This window comes from Emys orbicularis, chromosome 7 (assembly GCF_028017835.1).
Source record: "Emys orbicularis isolate rEmyOrb1 chromosome 7, rEmyOrb1.hap1, whole genome shotgun sequence".
Taxonomy (NCBI): Eukaryota; Metazoa; Chordata; order Testudines; family Emydidae; genus Emys; species Emys orbicularis.
The window spans coordinates 30,987,171-31,008,419 of NC_088689.1; the positions used below are offsets into that span (position 1 = coordinate 30,987,171).

Genomic DNA, 21,249 nt, shown 5'->3' on the forward strand with positions numbered 1-21,249 from the left:
TTATCTTAGCAGTTAACAAAATTGGGTGAAAAGTTTCACATATAAAATTAAACCAGCATCCTTTTGGCCCCCTTTGTGGGGGGAAAAAAATCATTTGAGGGTTCCATTTTGCTGAGAGGATTTTTGCCTACCAGAAATTAGAAACAGTTCTTGGGTACAAACCTATTATGTGTGTGTGTGCACGCACGCCAGTTATACTAATGCAATTCCGGTTATTTCATATTTTGAGAGGCAAATGAATGTTCCCATGATTGACAATATACAAATCCACTAGGCAGAGAGAAATAGAGTACAGTAAAAACAATATGCCACAGAGCAATGAAAAATGCTCTCTCATGTAGAAGTTATGTTTTGGGAGCTGGAAGGCAAAAGATCTTGATTTCTGTGTCTTTCTTTTTGGAGAAAGAATCACAAATAGAGCACGATGAAGGATGGCTTCAAGAACAACAGTGAGAATGGAACTGTTATAATAATTTAGTTGCCTACCATGGACAACACTGTAGCAAGGGATATATAAGAGGAGGTCGGACAAGAAAATAAGAAAGTTTGTACATGCATTTGGCTTTACAAAACGGTAGATCGGGGTAGTCAATTATTTTTTTGCCAAGGTCCAAATTTCTTGGTCAAGGTATAGTCAAGGTCCAGACTCCAGGGAAGAAAATAAAAACAAAACAACAAGTAGTAAATAAAAAGATTTTGTGGTCCATTCAAAAGCATCTGGTGGTCCAGATTTGGCCCACGGTCTGCCTGTTGACTACCCCTCGCTTGGAAAAACTGAATAAAAAAATATGACATTTTCAACATTCCTTGCTTTAAACGATATATGAATATTTTTTAATTCCTGTTCCAATTTTTTTAAAGAAAATACAATCAGGCTGGTTTTCTAGTCATACAAACTTGGTCAGCCTAAAAAATTACAGCAAGAAAGAAAAAAAATGACCCACGAGATAAGGTATCAATACTTGCCATTGTGTCCAGTGTGAAAAAATTCCCAGAAGAGATGCAGATAACAACAAACTGTTAAAACTACATGACATGATGTAATCACAGATTGCTGTACTCCTTGTAAACACTTGTCAAAGGGAAGCCAAAAATTACACTGCCACCCATGTTTTGTCATTGCAAAATAATTAAAAGCCAATTAACTGGAAAAAATGTGAAAGCCTTTTTCTTTAGACTGCAGTGAACTGCATGGCCTTTTCGTGAACCCTAGCAAACAAGCCTCCTGAAAGCCTGTAAGCAGACTTCTGCTGTTCACCTCGGAAGCCTGTTCTGCATCACAAGCCCCCATTAGGCTCACAACCAAGAGCAAGCATGAAAACCATTAACCACTGAGGTGACAGAAAAGTCAACCTCTGGCAAGAACAGTGTTCCTTCAAAAAAAAGGTAATGTTCCAAGCCATACCAATGCATAGAGCTGACTAGGAGGTTTTAGATATGAGGAGGCAAGCACTACTGTCATACAGATTAACTCTGAAGGAGTACCTGAGAGAGAAAAGGAAAGGTGGAGAAAACATATGTTCAATATCTGCTGCACACGCTTCCCAGAGAAGGGTCACTTGGAATAGAGGCAATCAGGCTATATGGACTGAGTGATAAAACATTAACCAAAGTCCACAGCACAAATAATTGGACATTCCATTTATTGACATTCAAGTTTTATGAGTTTCAAAATAGCAATTTGAAATGATTATTTTCTTGTTCACTATTGATTTCAATTAAACTTATCCTAGACTCAGGAGCCTGGGGAACTTAGGTCCCCCAAAGCACTTACCAAAGAATAACACTAATGAAAAGTTCAAAAAGGGAGAATGTTAGTAAGAGAACACAATAGGAAAAAATTTGGACTGAGGAGGGCAATACTGGGGGACAGATTAAATATAAACTCATAGTACACAGCTGTGGCAAAAAAAGTAAACTATATGTAACTATATGCCCATAGACATAGCCCAGTAAAGCAATCATAGAGAGGTAGTGATTTTTCTATATACAGTGGATTTTACTATACTGGGAACAATTATTGGCCTCTAGTATGTTGCTATGTCATTTCACAAGCAAGTGAAACACAGATAATGAGCTGGGAAGGTAAGACTAAAGGAAGTAGAGAAGATAGCCTAACTTCAAAAGGTTTAGAGGGTCAGTTAGATGCTTCCCAACTCCTTGGCTCAGCTGTCTATAAGACCAGACTAGAATCTCATGAAGCTGGACATTCACAGCATTTTAGCATGTCTACCTCGGCTTCCAGCTGAAATCAAGAAATGAAGGAATGCACACAATAAATGCTAGGGAGGGAAGTGGAGGAAACTTCTTCACATCTCAGGAAGGGTTCTGTTACAGATTGGACAGAAGATGCACATTCTATCTGATTGTCAAGTATCAGAGGGGTAGCCGTGTTAGTCTGTATCCACAAAGTCCAGTCTTTAAGGTGCCACCGGACTCCTCGTTGATTCTATCTGATTGGGTTCATTAGCCCTAGAAGAAAGGGTTATATGCATGGTTCAACTCTGCAAGGTGACTCTGTAAAAATAGCGTTGTGGACTTGTAAGCTTATTGTGTCTCAATCTCTTCCAGCTCCAATATGCTCACTTTACAAGACGTTTTTTCTCTTACTTCCCAGACCTGAAGAAGTGCTCTGTGTAAGCCCCAACACTAGTCTCTATCTCCAACAGAAGTTGGTCCAATAAAAGACATTACTTCACCTCGTCTCTCTATTATCCTGGGACCAACACAGTTACAGCAACACTGCATATATCCCTACAAAGTCATTCTGGGATCCAAAAGTCAAGCTGAGTTTTGCTTCTTGCATGTCATCACCAGTAATATCCTGTAGATTAAACAGTGCCCTTGCTGACACCTGTGAATTGTTAACTAAGCCATGAGCTGCACCTGTGCAACAGCTCTGAAGGTTCTAACCTACATAGCTTAAAGGAACCACATGAGAGCAATGTATGAAAACTAAAATACTAGAAAGTAAATGATATCAAGAAGGGAAAGACTATGTTGATCAAACATGCATCTCAGCAAATTTATATTTTCCTAACCCAAAGGGCAGTACATTTGGATAAGAATAAGGATACATTTCCTGATGGTATTATTATGAACATTTGTTTATGGCTCCCTCATGTGTAACTGAAGAGCTTAGAGAGGAACTGGATATGAAGCTTCAGGCTGCCTTCTACTTAAACCAGAGCCTATCAAGCATAATTTGAACCCTAGACTATAATGCTCTTTGAGGCAGAGACTGGGATTTCATTTTATGTTAATGTGCTAGGCACCTGTATATATGTTAAGGTGCTAGGCACCTGTATTAAATAATAATATACTGAAGAGGGGTCTAATCCTACCATCCATAATCAGATAACATTCCCACTGACTTCTATGGCAGGTTCTGGTCATAGAATCATATGGTTGGTCATGATGACCTACAAAGTTCCTTCATGACTATGACTCCATTTTCTTCCAGAAGATGGATGTGAGATCTCCTCTAGCTCTACTGTTCAGATATCCTTAGAGTTGAAGGTTGAACTTTGGAAACATGACTCATGTAACCAGCTACCATCTCTCCTTTTACTTTTAAGATATTGTAGTTTTGTGGTGAAAAACAATCGAGTCAGACCTCCAACAAAGTTAAGTTTGACACAGTTTTACTTTAGTTGCAAATGACATACAATTATGTAAAGCAATTATAGAAAAGTGCCTTCCAACTTTCCATGAAGTGTAAGTTTTAACAGCACTTTCTGCAAGTCATTATTGTTATTCTAAAATGGTGGTTAAAGCTTTGTAACAACTGGCTAAATCCTCCTCTTCATGTGTGACTGTAACAAATACCTTCATAATCAGAACCTTCTTCAGCAAACTAAATGACTCATTCCTTTATCAAATCATAGATATGTTGGCAATACCAGAAAAAAGACTAGGAATTAAAAATCAAGCTCAGTAAAATGATTATCAATGAAAACTAGACACAATGCTGTCATTCATAGTAAATATCAGTTAATTTTATGCAGCAATTATCTCCCATGGTAGAAAAACTGGAATTAATAAACTGGAAAGCAAACCTCTCTAAGAACTAGAGTTGGTTGGGAACTTTTCAAATATATATATATTTTTTTATCAAAAATGTCGATTTGTCTGAACCAAATCTTTTCACAGAAACACACAGTTTTCAGAAAAACTTTAGTCAGGAAGGTTTTTCAGATCCAGGATGGACGATCTGATCAAAACCAGAGACCCACCCCAGAATAGCCAAGTGGCTAGAGTACTCACCCGGGTTCTGGGAAAGACTGCTTCAAGTCCTTGGTTTGTATTAGGCAGAGCAGGTTTCCCACCTCCCAAGCGAGTGCTCTAACCACTGGACTATTAAACCGTTCTGAAATATTTATCTTGCCCTCTCATTTTTTCATGAAAAATTTCAGAAGGTGTCAGTTTTGTTCTGCCCTGGAATGAAAAGAAATATTGAAAGCTCAAAATGTTTTATGAAACATTAATTCTGGTTTTCTGGCCAGCCCTACTAAGGACCTGAGTTTGCCATCCTTACTCACCCTGAGTAGTACAATACCATACTCCACTAATAGTTAGTGAGACTACCTTCACAGTAAGATATTACTTACTGAGAAAAATGTGCCAAGATCAGGCCCTAAACAATTATTAAATGTGAGTTTCCATTAATAAACATCTTTAATTCTGAATCTTGCATACCTTTATGAATAATGAGGCCATCATGAGTACAATTCCATGATAATTATAGACTATCACAGTACTAATTGTGTTATGTGAAGTATTTCATTAAGTGCAATAGTAATATCCCACAGCACTGTGCATGTGCTGTCAGGGCCGGCTCCAGCATTTCTGCCGCCCCAAGCAAACAAAAAAAAAAAGCCGCGATCGCAATCGCGACCGGCGGCGGCAATTGGGGAAAAAAAAAAAAAAGCCGCTATCGGCGGCAGCAGTTAGGCGGCAGGTCCTAACCCAAGCACCTGCTTGTTAAGCTGTGCATTCTCTCTTTGATAATATCATAACAACCTTCATTGGCAAATCATCAGAAGTGCCTTTGACATTATGTTATGCTAGGAATGTAAATTTCATGTTTAACTGATATTTTTGTAGTAATATTCACACCACTGTGCCTGCTTAAATAAGAACTAATCTATTTCTAATCTAGCTACAAATAAGATGACAAATAAGTCAGAGGGGAAAAATGACTCTTTGAAATGACATTATAACAAACCATGATTGAAAAAGCAGTATTGCAAGCATTACCCATTGACTCAATGCCCACAGGCAAAATCATGCATAATGGTATTGATGCAAAATACTGCAGTGGATGTTATTCTCATAATTCTAGGCATGAATAAATTTTGAAAGTCAGAAAAGCCAGTATGATAAATTCTCATTTCATTCTACCATTGGACATGTCCTCTATTCTTAATCAGAAACACTACAGCTGAAAGTTTTTGTCCAGGGCTATAGTAACAGATTTGTTAGTATTATATCTCTGAATAATCACAGGAAGTAGTTTCACTGTGTAAAATAGATTAATTATGCTAATATTGGAACGTACCAGGTACTTGTCCTGTTACTGTATCTTAAAACCCAGATTAACAAAATATCTGCAGACCTAAGGTATCAACGCTCCTCCCCTTCATATGTGCACACACAGTACATATTATTTGTGCCTACATATAATACTACACCTCTACCCTGATATAACGCTGTCCTCGGGAGCCAACATTTTTTTACCGCGTTATAGGTGAAACGGCATTATATCGAACTTGCTTTCATCCGCCGGAGCGTGCAGCCCTGCCCTCCCCCCCCCCCCCCCCCCCCGAGCGCTGCTTTACCACATTATATCCAAATTCGTGTTATATCTGGTCGCGTTATATCAGGGTAGAGGTGTATGTACTTGTAGTGAAGGAGATATAAAGACTGAATACCAGTTTAAAAGACTGTTGAACACTCTTGGCATTTAACATTTTGAAAAATAATAAACCAAGAGTAAATTAATACTATCCATGGAATGTGCATGAAATTTTGTTTGAAAACAATCAAGTGTTATGTATTCAATAAAAAAAATCCTGCATAAAATCAAAATATTGATGCCATATATAAGGCTAGTTTTAACATAAGGAACAAAAATTAATGTCCACCTCTTAGTCCTTTCATAATTAAAAACCCTGTATGACAAATGCAGAAAGCCAATTATGAATTAGCACCTGGAGGAGGAGGAGAACTTTTCAAAGTTTCATTTGTGGGCATACAAAGGGGAAGGGGAACTTGCAAATTCCCAGCGGACACCCCACGGGTAAGTTTTAGCATGTTCAATAAGGAACTGTTGTACAGGAGGAATACAATTTCCATTAAAAATATCAGGACTTGCGCACTTACATCCCCATATAGTTCTCTGACAATCTATTCTTTGTCACAAAGGCACTGAAATTTATTAGTAAGGATTAGTTGGTCTTTCAATTTAGTTTTATTCTTGTTTTGCCTGAAGAACATAATATTTACAGTAGCCCTGCTTTGTCAAATACTGCTAGGCTAACCTGTTCTGTTTGTTTTAATAAAGTCTCATCTGAATGACTAACAACAGAAAGGTATGTGGAGGTCTGGATTTTATGCAATATAGCCTTGCTCGGTTTATATTATGATACATTTAAGTAATCATACAAATAATCAAGTAATAATTGAAGTGAGGCACCACAAAATTAGCACTAGAAGTTAGCATTAGTAAAAAAAAATAGTCAAAATATTTGGGATGAGCAGATATTTGCACAACTTGAAAGCCGTTTCCTTTCAGTATTAACCCAGGATTCATTGTGCTATTCAGAAAACACACCAAGCAAAGGAGACCAGGGTTAGGTTGCACATTTGTATTTTGTGTTGGACATGCAGTGGCTAAATGCCTAAAATACTGTTTACACAATAACTTGATTAGTTTTGTATGTAAGTGGATTTACAAATTGGCTTTATAAATGTGACTCATCACATGCGATTTACTAGACATTTAAACTAACAAGAGAACATTGTTTAAATGGCACTTATGTGGAAGAAAATGCATGATCTTTTTTTATCTATCAGGAAGAAAAAATCAGATTATTTTAGTTCTTAATTTCTAAAACACACCAGGTGCAAAGAAAAACTAATCCCAGGAGTCACATGTGTAATTGCTACTTTGCCAAAAGAGATAAGAGAATTGGAAGCATTTAGTAAATGAAAGTATGTGCATCTGTTTACAATGCTTCAGTGTTCAATTGTAGCAATGACTATGAGAACAACACTGATCACATTGGAAATCAATATAAACTCTGGATCTTTATGTTTACTTTACCTTTAATCCAGTCATTATTGCCAACATCTAAAGCAAACTTTGCAGCTGTAGCATGTTTAATTCATCAGGATGTTCTCCAGGCTGACTGTCTCACTGTTATATCCTCATAATTTTAACATAGCATCTGCCAACATAAGACTAACATCCAGTTTTTAAAGAATCTGTTTAACTCTGCAAGTAAACTACTGCAGACATTCCCTATAATAAAAGATGGCATGAAATAAACATTCTCAGATGCTGCACCAAGAAAACTGACTTTAAAATATAGTTTAACATTATAGCTAAACACACATATGAATGCTGTAGATATTTATGTAATAAAATGAATATATAATAGCATAAACATCTTTCTTCTGAGCGTATGATTAAGGTTACTTGGTATCTTGCCAAAGAACAAGTATAGCTAATGTATCCTGTGTTTTCTGGAAATACAGGGATACTATGGCATCAATTTAATCTTTTTTTTTTAATAACTATACAACCTGCTCAATATTCCCAAATCATTCAGACTGGCAATTCTTTTCCTAACACTGAGCTAAACTGTCCTCTAAGTTACACACTGCATCTCCCTTGGAAGCTTCCAAAAGGTCTCCTTAATTTTCCCCAAATGTAGTGACAGGCAGATATATTGAAAAAGGAAAGAAGAGATTTGGGATGAAATCCTGGCCCCAGTTGAAATCAATGGCAAAACTCCCATTGACTTCAAATGGGACAGTATTTTACCCTACTAAACATAAACCCAGAGGGAAAAAATATCTTCTCACCCACTTTGTCTCAAGTAATCATGACATCCATAGGGGAAAAAAATACAGGAGGAGGAGAAAAGCAGAAGAGGGAAAATATTTGCACTGGGAATTTGAACATAAGAATGGCCATACTGGATCAGACCAAAGGTCCAACCAGCCCAGTATCCTGTCTACCGACAGTGGCCAATGCCAGGTGCCCCAGAGGGAGTGAACCTAACAGGTAATGATCAAGTGATCTCTCTCCTGCCATCCATCTCCACCCTCTGACAAACAGAGGCTAGGGACACCATTCTTTACCCATCCTGGCTAATAGCCTTAATGGACTTAACCTCCATGAATTTATCTAGTTCTCTTTTAAACCATGTTATAGTCCTAGACATCACAACCTCCTCAGGCAAGGAGTTCCACAGGTTGACTGTGCACTGTGTGAAGAAGAACTTCCTTTTATTTGTTTTAAGCCCGCTGCCAATTTTCATTTGGTGGCCCTTAGTTCTTATATTATGGGAACAAGTAAATAACTTTTCCTTATTCACTTTCTCCACACCACTCATGATTTTATATACCTCTATCATATCCCCTCCTTAGTCTCCTCTTTTCCAAGCAGAAAAGTCCTAGCCTCTTTAATCTCTCCTCGGATGGGACCCATTCCAAACCCCTAATCATTTTAGTTGCCCTTTTCTGAACTTTTTCTAATGCCAGTATATCTTTTTTGAGATGAGGAGATCACATCTGTACACAGTATTCAAGATGTGTGCGTACCATGGATTTATATAAGGGCAATAAGATATTCTCCGTCTTACTCGTTATCCCCTTTTTAATGATTCCTAACATCCTGTTTGCTTTTTTGACAGCCGCCGCACATTGCATGGACATCTTCAGAGAACTATCCATGATGACTCCAAGATCTCTTTCCTGATTAGTTGTAGCTAAATTAGCCCCCATCATATTGTATGTATAGTTGGGGTTATTTTTTCCAGTGTGCACTACTTTACATTTATCCACATTAAATTTCATTTGCCATTTTGTTGCCCAATCACTTAGTTTTGTGAGATCTTTTTGAAGTTCTTCACAGTCTGCTTTGGTCTTAACTATCTTGAACAGTTTAGTATCATCTGCAAGCTTTGCCACCTCACTGTTTACCCCTTTCTCCAGATCATTTATGAATAAATTGAATAGGATTAGTCCTAGGACTGACCCTTGGAAAACACCACTAGTTACCCCTCTCCATTCTGAAAATTTAACATTGATTCCTACCCTTTTTTCCCTGTCTTTTAACCAGTTCTCAATCCATGAAAGGATCTTCCCTCTTATCCCATGACAACTTAATTTATGTAAGAGCCTTTGGTGAGGGACCTTGTCAAAGGCTTTCTTGAAATCTAAGTACACTATGTCCACTGGATTCCCCCTTGTCCACATGTTTGTTGACCCCTTCAAAGATCTCTAAGGCTACATCTACACTACAGGGGGGGGTCGATTTAAGATACGCAAATTCAGCTACGCGAATAGCGTAGCTGAATTCAACGTATCGCAGCCGACTTACCCCGCTGTGAGGACGGCGGCAAAATCGACCTCCGCGGCTTCCCGTCGACGGCTCTTACTCCCACCTTCGCTGGTGGAGTAAGAGCGTCGATTCGGGGATCGATTGTCGCGTCCTGATGGGACGCGATAAATCGATCCCCGAGAGGTCGATTTCTACCCGCCGATTCCGGTGGGTAGTGTAGACCAGGCCTAATAGATTAGTAAGATAGTATTTCCCTTTACAGAAACCATGTTGACTTTTGCCCAACAATTTATGTTCTTCTATGTGTCTGACAATTTTATTCTTTACTATTGTTTCAACTAATTTGCCCGGTACTGACGTTAGACTTACTGGTCTGTAATTGCCAGGATCACCTCTAGAGCCCTTTTTAAATATTGTTACATTAGCTATCTTCCAGTTATTGGGTACAGAAGCCGATTTAAAGGACAGGTTACAAACCATAGTTAATCGTTCCGCAATTTCACATTTGAGTTCTTTCAGAACTCTTGGGTGAATGCCATCTGGTCCCAGTGACTTGTTACTGTTAAGTTTATCAATTAATTCCAAAACCTCCTCTAGTGACACTTCAATCTGTGACAATTCCTCATATTTGTCACCTACAAAAGTCGGCTCAGTTTGGGAATCTCCCTAACATCCTCAGCTGTGAAGACTGAAGCAAAGAATTCATTTAGTTTCTCCGCAATGATTTTATCGTCTTTAAGTGCTCCTTTTGTATCTCAATCGTCCAGGGGCCCCCTGGTTGTTTAGCAGGCTTCCTGCTTCTGATGTACTTAAACATTTTGTTATTACCTTTTGAGTTTTTAGCTAGCTGTTCTTCAAACTCCTTTTTGGCATTTCTTACTACATTTTTACACTTAATTTGGCAGTGTTTATGCTCCTTTCTATTTACCTCACTAGGATTTGACTTCCACTTTTTAAAAGATGCTTTTTTATCACTCACTGCTTCTTTTACATGGTTGTTAAGCCATGGTGGCTCTTTTTTAGTTCTTTTACTGTTTTTTTTAATTTGGGGTATACATTTAAGTTGGGCCTCTATTATGGTGTCTTTAAAAAGTGTCCATGCAGCTTGCAGGGATTTCACTCTAGTCACTGTACCTTTTAATTTCTGTTTAACTAACCTCCTCATTTTTGCATAGTTCCCCTTTCTGAAATTAAATGCCACAGTGTTGGGCTGTTGAGGTGTTCTTCCCACTACAGAAATGTTAAATGTTATTATATTACGGTCACTATTTCCAAGCAGTCCTGTTATAGTTACTTCTTGGACCAGATCCTGCGTTCCTCTCAGGACTAAATCGAGAATTAACTCTCCCCTTGTGGGTTCCTGTACCAGCTGCTCCAAGAAGCAGTCATTTAAAGTATTGAGAAATTTTGTCTCTGCATTTCATCCTGAGGTGACATGTACCCAGTCAATATGGGGATAATTGAAATCCCCCACTATTATTGAGTTCTTTATTTTGATAGCCTCTCTAATCTCCCTTAGCATTTCATTGTCACTATCACTGTCCTGGTCAGGTGGTCCGATAATAGATCCCTACTGTTTGGCTTTAGAAAGCAGAAAGAAAGTAACTAGAAATGCTCCTGACAGCCTTCTGTCATGTTCACCAGCTGCAAAAAGTTGAGGTTCATCAGATATCATGCCAGGAACATTACTATCTACTATGCTGCGTTTTTCATTCTTGCCGTTTACATAAACCTCTTCTAACACGCAGACTGAAAAGCATGAAGATTTAATACTAAGATATAATATTTTAAAAATTCAGTTGGACAAAGATATGTAGTCAACAATACTGCCCTACACACTACAGCAGGCATGCAACAGTATCCAGACCTCCATTCCTTAACCCTAATTATGGACAGTTTGGGAATCAGCAACAATGTTAAATGAAATGTTACAGCTTTCCATGGGCAAACTTTTAGCATGCACGGCTATTATTTCTCTTCTAAGTTTTATTCTTAAAGGGGAAATAATAATTTTAATAGCTTTTCCACAAATTCCAAGACTGATTAAAGTCACCCTCAAAAGTTAAGAAGAGCTTACTCTTGCAGGATTAGGCCAATAACGTGCATCAGTCACTACTAATTGACAGTGCAGTGGTCACATATGGCACTCATGTTTTTAGAATTTTTCCTAGTAGAGGAACATTGAATCTAGTGCAAGATAGAAAGTATTTTATTTAGGTGGATTATACCAACCACAGAACTGTTTGCGGTTTCTATCATAAACTCTGAGGGAGAGGACTAAAATGAAAAAAAGATTGTTTAGGCCTTATTCAAGAAAGGAATTAAGCACTTTCCTGAATAGGGATAGATTCTGAAATTGGGGATTTCATGAATAAAGTTATGGGCAACATTCATAACAGTTACTGCATGTACTGTCTTGGCAATTTGGAAGAAAAAAGCCCACATTCCCCTCTTTCATATTTATATTAGTTTGCCCCTTAGCTGCAAATTATTCCTACTGCGGATAGTTCTCACTGAGGATGCTTAGCATTCAGCATCTCATCAGATTGGGCCCCCTGAAAGTTCTAAGAACATCTTAGGAATTTGCTATTCGTGGTAGTTATGTACGCCTCCTCCTTGTTATTCAGAAACTAATAACATTTTATGTAATTCAGAATCACACAATAGTTTTTAAATACAAAACTGTCATCAATCGTATCCAGTACTCTGCATAGTGTGTCATTTCCCCCCAATATTTCTTTAACAATAGAAATCATTAAGACTGCTATTCCACATCTTAAATTTTCACAGGACATAAAACTAATAACTGCTTTCTACCTCAGTGACTTTTTAAACCAGCTCTGAGCTTGAAAAAAAAAACCCTCTACAATGTTAGCTACAGGAACATTAACATGATAATAATTTAATCCGTTTATTGTACACTATACATTAAGAATCCCATCTGCTCTCTTACAAAAAAAGCAATTCTAATGATATACAATATGATGTTACACATTATCTAATTGCAGAAAGTAACGAATGGATTGACAGGTGATTGTCAGAGAAGTAATTTTGACCATATTGGGAAATATTTGAGTCCAAATGTAAATGCTACAGGGTAAATCCAGTCCTCAGCACCAAGCTTCAGGATCTTGGCTGGGTGCTGAGGATCACTGTGGGTGGAGGGGAGGCATCCTTCTCCCCTCACCAGATCACAATGAATCAGTGGAACTGTTCAACACAAGTTACTCCAGCCCTACTGTGCTCTCTCTATGAGGCAGGGAGGAAAGGGCTGGAGAATCCATGCAGCAGTGAAATCCTCTTGCCCCAACCCTTGGTCTCATCCTGCACAAATGGTGCATGCCCTTTAGCCACTGTGACACAGGTGGCCTTTGTGGAGCTGGACTATGCACTGCACAGTGGATGCATTACTCCTGTCCCCCAAATCCTACATCTTATGCAGTGGAATGGCATCAGTTACACTTCTAAGGATCCCTCTGCAGCTTTGGATGTTGGGTACAATCAGGGCCGGATTTCCAATTAGGCATGGTAGGCATGTGCCTAGGTGCACCAGCATTCTAGGGGCAGCTAAAGGTTAAAAGTGAGTTAAAAGTTAAAAAATTAATAAAGTAGAACCTCAGAGTTCAGGACACCTCGGGAATGGAGGTTGTCCATAACTCTGAAGAAGAGGTTACAGACTTCAGCCACATGGGGTGTTAGGGCTGCTGCCGCAGGGTGGGGTAGGATGGTCAGGGTTCCGGGCTGGGGTCCGGGAGTCGGGGCTTCTGACTCTCAAGGAGCCAGGGCCCCAGGTAGGGGACTCAGAGCTTCTGCCCTGTGGGAACACTGGAGCTCAGGGCTTTAGACCTGGGGGGGGGGGGGGGGAAGCACTGGGGTTGGGGCTTCAGCTCCACAGCTCCACTCCCAGTTTCAGCCTCACTGGGGGCGCTAGGGCTTGGGGATCCCCACGGCTCTGCTCCCTGCTTCAGCGCGGGGAGGGGGGTGGAGTGCAAGGGCATGGGGCTTTAACTACGGGGGAGTGCTGGGGCTGAAACCGGTGCCCTTCTTGTAGCTAAAGCCCCGTGGCTGAAACTGGGAGCAAAGCCGCAGCACTCCCCTTACCCCTCCGTCTAAAGCCCTGAACCCCAGTGCTCCTGAGGGTCAGAAGCCCAGAGCCCGGAGCCCTGACCTCACCCCACCCCCATCCTGTGGCTGCATACCCACCTCAGGGCAATACAGTATTTGGGGGTGGGTTTTTTTGTCTGTTTCTTTGTCTGCAGTGCTGCCTGATTGAGGACTTCTGGTTCCACAGGGTGTCCCCTTGATTGGGTAGTCCGTAACTCTGATGTTCATATCTTTGAGGTTCTACTGTATTTAAATTATCATTTCTTTTTGTTTCATTGTTTATGGAAAACACGAAGGTCAGCTGTAGGTGGGGAGGGGAATCTGGAAGATTCTGTCCTTAGGGGCACATAAGGTGTAAATCTGGCCATGGGCACAATTTGTTCCTAGTACCTACCTCCACAGAAGGACATGGAATATGGTTTCCATTAGCTGAACTTTACAGTGAAGAGATCATTGGAATGTAATTCCACATTACACCCAGAGTGGAGAAAATGTAGGGAGACAATCTATGTTAGATACGTGGCCCCCCATTACCATAGCATGGGAGCAACTCCGAATCTTAACTATAGTTATTAGAGCTGGCTGGAAAATTTTTGACGAAACAGTTTTTTATAAGCCTTGTATCTTCTTTCCTCTTTATGCTGCTCTTTTTAAGAGTTAATCCAATCTAGAGATTGATCAGAAGACTGGTGGCACATCCTATTAATTACAGTTAATTAAGATGAACCCTAGGAGTGATTTGACTGTTCCCACCTGGGATTGCTGCCTGCAGTGCCACACACCTGATGCACATGCATGATCTTCTGGTTGCCTACTTATCCCAATCTGTCAGCATGGCATTGTGCCCACTTACAAATTGATCAGACATAGGACACATGTACAGAGCAGTGATGAATTTAGTGCAGAATGGAAGCAGGAGCAAGTAAACTTGATCTCTAGAGATTTTGCCAGTCTGCATATGAAAGCCCTCCCCACATGTCACCAGCTGTTCTTTCTTTGCTGACCAGTATAGAAGCATTATCTGCAAAACCTTCCACATATGGACACAAGGTTGCAAGTTGTTTTGCTGTGCATTTCTGGTGATGTTTCCAAAGTTTATGACACAGTGCTTAGGGCTCAAAAAAGTAATACACATGACATCCTTTTTTTCAGCAGAAGAGCACCCTTTGCACAAATTTTATTGTTGATTGTGCCTAAATGTATGAGCTTGTCTATAAATACTTAAGATGATCTATACTATATTTCCTTCATATAAGAATGAAAGTATGTGCCAGGATTGCCTATAGGTAAAGTAACTATCTGTGGCCACATACATACACAGGCTATTTCCACACTACAAGCTATGCGTGTGATTCCCCTGCTCATGTACACCTACTTGCCATAGCTCGATGAGAGCTAGCCTGTATACAAATAGCACTGTAGCTGTGGTAACACAGGTAGGGGCAGCAGAAGGACGGCTGAGACATACCAAGTACTTATCCACTGGCTTTAGGTGGGTTTACACTTGGCCCAGCTTAGCCATGCTTCCACTGGTGCTACATATGCTACCGCGCTACACTGCTATTTATACGCATGCTAGCCCTCATCGAGCTACTGCAAGCATGTGTACGTGAGCAGGGGAAATCACAGCTCTAGCTGTAGCCACAGCCATTAGTACAAACATATATCAAATACTAATAACAGAAATGTGTCATCATCTAAAACAATCATACACATCAACCAAGAGTAGAAACAATGGGGAAGGCCCTTGCACCCAATGATCACATGATGAGGCAGCACACAGAGGAAGCTACTGAGTGGAGAAAGCAGAAGTAGGGCGAAACAAGTCCTTGAACTGGTTTAAAACATAGTAAGGAGGCTTTAAATTGGATCTTAAAGTGAATGGGGAGTTAGTGGATTTGAAGACACAAAAGATATGAGGAGGAGAAAGAATTGAGTGTTATAGATAATGCTAGAGTTATAGACATCAGAGGCAAAGGAATTATGATTCCAGCAGAGAGAGAAGATAGAGCTGTTCTTGGGGATGGCCCTTTTGCCCAAGAGAAGCATTTCTTAGGGTATGTCTACAGTGGAGCTAGAGGTGTAATTTCCAGCTCAGGCAGACATCCCTGAACTAGCTCTGATTGAGCTAACACCCGGAGTGCTGGAACTAAGGGTGGTGGGGGTGTGGCAGCACCCTCTGGCTTGAAGTGGTTTCCATCATACACAGGGTTTACAGTTTTGTTTAATGGCTTTCAGCATCCCCACTATCAGGGCCGGTGCAACCCATTAGGTAACCTATGCAGTCACCTAGGACACTAGCATTTGGGGGGGCAGCATTTCGGGTCCTTCGGCGGCGACCGCAGTGGCCGGATCTTCGGCCGCCCCGGTCGTCATTGGCATTTAGGCGGAGGGCTGCCTGCAGCAAGTAAGGGGGGGGGCGGCACGCAGGGGAACTCCCCGCCCCAGCTCACCTCTACTCCGCCTCCTCCCCTGAGCACGCCGCCCCGCAGCTGATTGGCGCCGCAAGCCTGGGAGGGGGGAGAAGTGGAGCGGTGACGGCATGCTCGGGGAGGAGGCGGAGCAGAGGTGAGCTGGGGTGGGGAGCTGCCGTGGGGAGCTGCCGCACGGGGGGAGCTGCTGCAGGGCAGAGGGGGGGTGGGGAGCTGCCCCAGGGCTCAGGGAGGGGGGGGGCTCAAGATGGAAGTTTTGCCCAGGGCGCGAAACATCCTTGCACCCACCCTGCCCACTATACAATTTGTTCCAACGCCACTGGCTAATACACTTAAAAATAGCCCTATAGCCACAGCTTGACAGGTAGCAGGACAGCCTACCTGTCCGATCAGGGTAGTTGTGCTCAGCCACACCTGTGTCAGATTACCTACTTCCCCTCCTCCACAAACTGGTTCTGATCAACAGGCTGATTTCTTTAAAAAGGGCTAAGAAAAGTCAGTTTGAGGGGGGAACCCCAGACAGCTGTCAGGGTTCTGTGGAGGACCATGAGCAAGATCTGCAGGAGATTGTGAGGGGGCTACAGAGAAGGAGCCCAGGAGTCAGGGCTCTATCTCAGAGCCACAGATAGACTGAAAAATAATACAGAAGGGATTGGAAACTGAGCCCAAAAGTTGAGCTGAAGGTGCAGCAAAAGCATTTTTGGTTTTATTTGGACTTTTGTTACCACTAAAGGGGACTGAACTCGGAGCATCGCAGCTGTAGGGCTGAGCATGTGAATTTCCAGGAGAGACAAAATCCAGGTGAGGGGGAAGTTGAGGCAGGGAGCTCCTGCAATGCTACACTCAGTCAGAAGGGGGCTTGCAGATGCCCATTATTTGAAGAAAAAAAAAATCACAGCTACAACAGCTACTTTCATATTCATTGCCACTTAAACATATGTAGGATTTCAGATGGGATTGTACTCAGCATGGATAGCCTGTCCTGCCACCCATGCAGCCTCAGCTACACGGCTATTTTTAGCACATTAGCTCAATAAGAACTAGTGCAGATATATCTACCCGCACTGGAAATTACACCTCCAGTTCCACTGTAGACATACCCATAGAGACACCAAGCTATAGGAACATGAGATAAAGTTACGAGTTTACCAGATCAGTACAGACAGACAGCAGTCATTAAAGATGTCAAAAAGGTATATAGATAAGCATCTGCAATTTAACAAGAAAGTTAAGGTTAAAGGTGCAACTATGATGGCAGAGAGAAGATGAGCAGAAAAGGCATCAATCATAGGCATACAGGACTTTACAACTGGCTCACCCCAGTCTGTAGGAGTGGTTTTAAGTAAGCACAGCGTTGCCAGTGCCATAATCACCCATTTTACTGCAGAATGCAAAAATCCAACAATACCACATTTTATGCTCATTTCAGCCTAAACTTTTCTGAAGAATAAGATATGAAGTAGGTAACCTGAGCTGTGATTTATATAAGTAAGTGAAACTAAGTTAAAACATGATCAAAATGGCTGTGCTACCAAGCCCCAATTTACTGATCCACCACACACAGTGTATCAAAATACAGAGGATGATTTGTAAATTTGTAAAAGTTTTACACTTAGGATGTTATCAGCCCAGTTTATAACTGCGTGTACAATTTGTAACTGATGCAGCAACAGTAGATATATTGTATCTTGTCCTCCCTGGTTGTGCGCCAAAGGAACTCTTGCTTCCCTGAGGCTGAGAAGGGAACCTCAACATTGTAGGCTCAATTCTCCACTAGTGTAAATTGCTGTAGCTCCAGAAATCAAAGTGGAGTATAGAAGTCAATGAAGTTAAGCCCATTAACATCCATTTAGGATATGTCCCTATAGATGGTTTAATTGGGGGATTTGAATATTTGCTCATCTTCTTTCTAGGCTACCATTTTAAAATCCTCTTCCCATTCCATAGCCTTTTTTTCCTGATCCTATAGAGGAGGGTTGTCAGTAAAGTTGTATGGAATTCTTGTTTTTCAGTGTGGGAATTTCTCACATCCATGAAAGATTAATGAAATGCCACCAAAAAATTTGCAGAATTCAAAAAATACAGTAATTTTATAATTGTACAATATCTCCCAATAGACATATACAATGATTCATAGACTATGTACATGCATACTATTGAAAAAAATCAAGGCTGAGGAATAATTTCACAGTGTAACTTTGTAATGAGTCCCCAGAGGAAATATCTCTACTTTTTGTTCCCATCTGCAAAGCTATGTAATTGATTCATGACCGATGTGTTAATGCTGCCTTTTCCTGTCAAAGTCTCTTTGGCAATATATTAAAGTATCCAGGGTTCTCCCCTGACATAACCCCTTGATATTGAAAAATAGGATTCTCTGACATGCATCACATTTCAGGCAATGGGCCACAATAAAACCTCCAGTGCCAAAGTGTTCATGAATATTAATATAAAAACACAGCAATCTCACACAGTATGCAGAATAGAGTGGGAAAGTACTGCCTTTTATAACAAAAATGATTCAAATGGTCTCAGTCTCTTCTAAGCACTCTTGTGTTTAATTAGAAATCAAAGTATATTTGTTATAGGGTATATTTGCAATAGTGTATGAGGAGCTTTTAAAAAATTATATTAGGCAAGTGTTTTCAAAGAAAGGGATTTTGTTGGTTTGATGTTAATAAAAAAAATAGAGATTCATAATTAGCTTGACTCTGCATGGCCCTTCCGCCCTCTCCATCCCACACACATACTACATGCAGAACAATCAGAAGAAATTATTTTGATTCTGGTCTACACTGTCTCTGCTTTGTGTCACAGCACTGCTGGAAAGTGGCACTGTACCTGAGAGCTCCTCTACTGGAGTAAAGCAGCTACGATAGTGACTTTGGCTCCAGACATCCACTTTGATCCGTATAAGGGGGCATAGCAGGGAAAAGGAGGTATGGCTAGGGGCCTCCACTGTGATCCTTAGCTAGCGTATGTGCTTTTGGGGGCATTGAGAAGCCTGTGCAAGTTAAAGCAGCTTTAAGGCTGCTCTAACTTGTGACAGGAGAGTGGCCCAGGATCAGAAAAATGCAAATGTGCTTAAAGCCACCTTTGAATATCCCACAATCCTGAACTGAGCCATGCACAATTTGGCCATAGTCAAGGAACTTTTATGTTTAAGTGGCAATGAATATGAAAAACGGTTCTGTGGAAAGGGGACTTTTTATTCTTCAAATAATGGGTATCTGCAAGCTGAATACACTGCACTTGAGGAGCATAAACAAACTGAAAATACATCCTTATAAATTATGACACTGTAGCTTCATTTCAAAGAGCAAACTGTACCTTTGTCTTATCATATAAGGCATGGTTATCCAACATCATCTTCCTTTCATGAGTGGCATATCTTCGTAGGTCACGCTCAAACTGCTGTACAATACACAACAAGTTACATTACTATACCAAACCAAATTGAGTACTCACTTTGTTGCTTAATATGCATAAGTGTTAGAATGCCAATCCAAATGATAAATGAATGGATTTTAAAATGGCATGATTAACAACCATCTTCTGCTAAGAGACATATTCTGGACAGATTCAGTACAGCTAAACAAGACCTTCATAAAATGAATGTTTTCAGAGGCTGCACAAAGATTTATAGTCTCACCAACTGAAGTACCAGGTAAGTTAGATCAATTTAAAACTACTTTAAAAATGTGTGTGTATGAAAAAGCCTACCTCACCGTCAGGGCCGGCTCTAACTTTTTTGCCGCCCAGGCAAAAAAAAAAAGGAACACCCCCCCCCAGCGCCGCAGAAACCCCCGCCCCCCCCAGCGCCGCGCCGCCGAAACCCCCCCCCCCCGACGCGCTGCCGAAATCCCTGCCCCTCCCCGAGTGCCGGGCCGGGCCGCTGAAACCCCCGCCCCTCCGCCGAGCGCCGTGCCGCCTAAACCGCCGTCCCCCCCCCAAGCGCCACGCCACCCAAACCCCCAGTGCCGCGCCAGCCCCCCTCCCAGTGCTGCGCCGCCGAAGCCCCCACCAGTGCCGCGCCACTGAAACAAAAACAAACAAACAAGCAACCTTGAGCGCCGCCCCACCGAGCCAAAAAAAAAACAAAAAACCCCGAGCGCCCCCCGTCACCCCAAGATTGGCCGCCCCTTCCAAGGTGCCGCCCCAAGCACGTGCTTGGTCGGCTGGTGCCTGGAGCTGGCCCTGCTCACCGTTTATAAGGAAGTTTATCAGGTCAACATTATTGGACATATAACATGCAGAAATATGAATTGGCATTCATTCGTACATTACCTGTTTCATTTAATGGATCTAACTTAAGTCTCATGGTAGTCCCATAATGAATGAACACTCACAGGGATATTATTTTGACCAGGGCCAGCTCCAGGATTTTGGCCGCCCCAAGCAGCCAAAAAGAAAAAAAAAAGCCACGATCGCGATCTGTGGCGGCAATTCGGCGGAAGGTCCTTCGCTCCGAGTGGGAGTGAGGGACCGTCCGCCAAATTGCTGCCGAATAGCTGGACCTGCCGCCCCCTCCGGAGTGGCCGCCCCAAGCACCTGCTTGCCAAGCTGGTGCTTGGAGCCGGCCCTGATTTTGACATACAATACTACATTATATTAGCTTTGCCTGATACTAGTTGCCTTACTAATGGTATAGCATTGTAACAAGAAATAGTTTAAATGAAGCATATACTGGACTCCCACAGTTTGCTTGCTAATAACTCCATTTTTCTAAATCAAGAAAGGCTGGTTATTTTAGGCTTTTTCAGTGGTGTAGAGACATTTAGAGAGCACTGGGTACCTACCTAAGGGCATTCATGGTGATTGACAAAGGCACAGATTTGGTGCAATGTGGTGTAGGAGCAGAGGCGTAGCGAGCGCCCTACGTACCCTCCGACCAGAGGGGGCCCCGCAAGGAAGGGGGCCCCTAAAAGTGGCAAAATAAATACCGCATTCCAGTTTCTGCATTGTAAGGGGCCCCGCCCGGACATATGTTCGGAGGGGGCCACCGTTCGGAGGGGGCCACGTTCTTTGTTGCTACGGCCCTGTGTAGGAGCGTGATCCCTGGGGAGGGAGGGGAAAGAGACCCTTCCCACATAGCAAATACTCCCAGAGTGGGAGGGAGTCTGAGTCTGCAGGACCTGA

At 41.5% G+C, this 21,249-nt stretch overlaps 1 protein-coding gene across 2 annotated transcripts in view; it reads right to left on the reverse strand.

The window, feature by feature from the left end:
- The window catches only part of DNTT (DNA nucleotidylexotransferase), a 149,558-nt gene that overhangs the window by 12,093 nt on the left and 116,216 nt on the right, over positions 1 to 21,249 (reverse strand). For both annotated transcript variants that reach the window (XM_065408452.1, XM_065408453.1), the window contains one exon: positions 19,441 to 19,524. In XM_065408452.1, the coding sequence (XP_065264524.1) occupies positions 19,441 to 19,524 (84 nt within the window). The remainder of the gene's footprint in view (positions 1 to 19,440; positions 19,525 to 21,249) is intronic.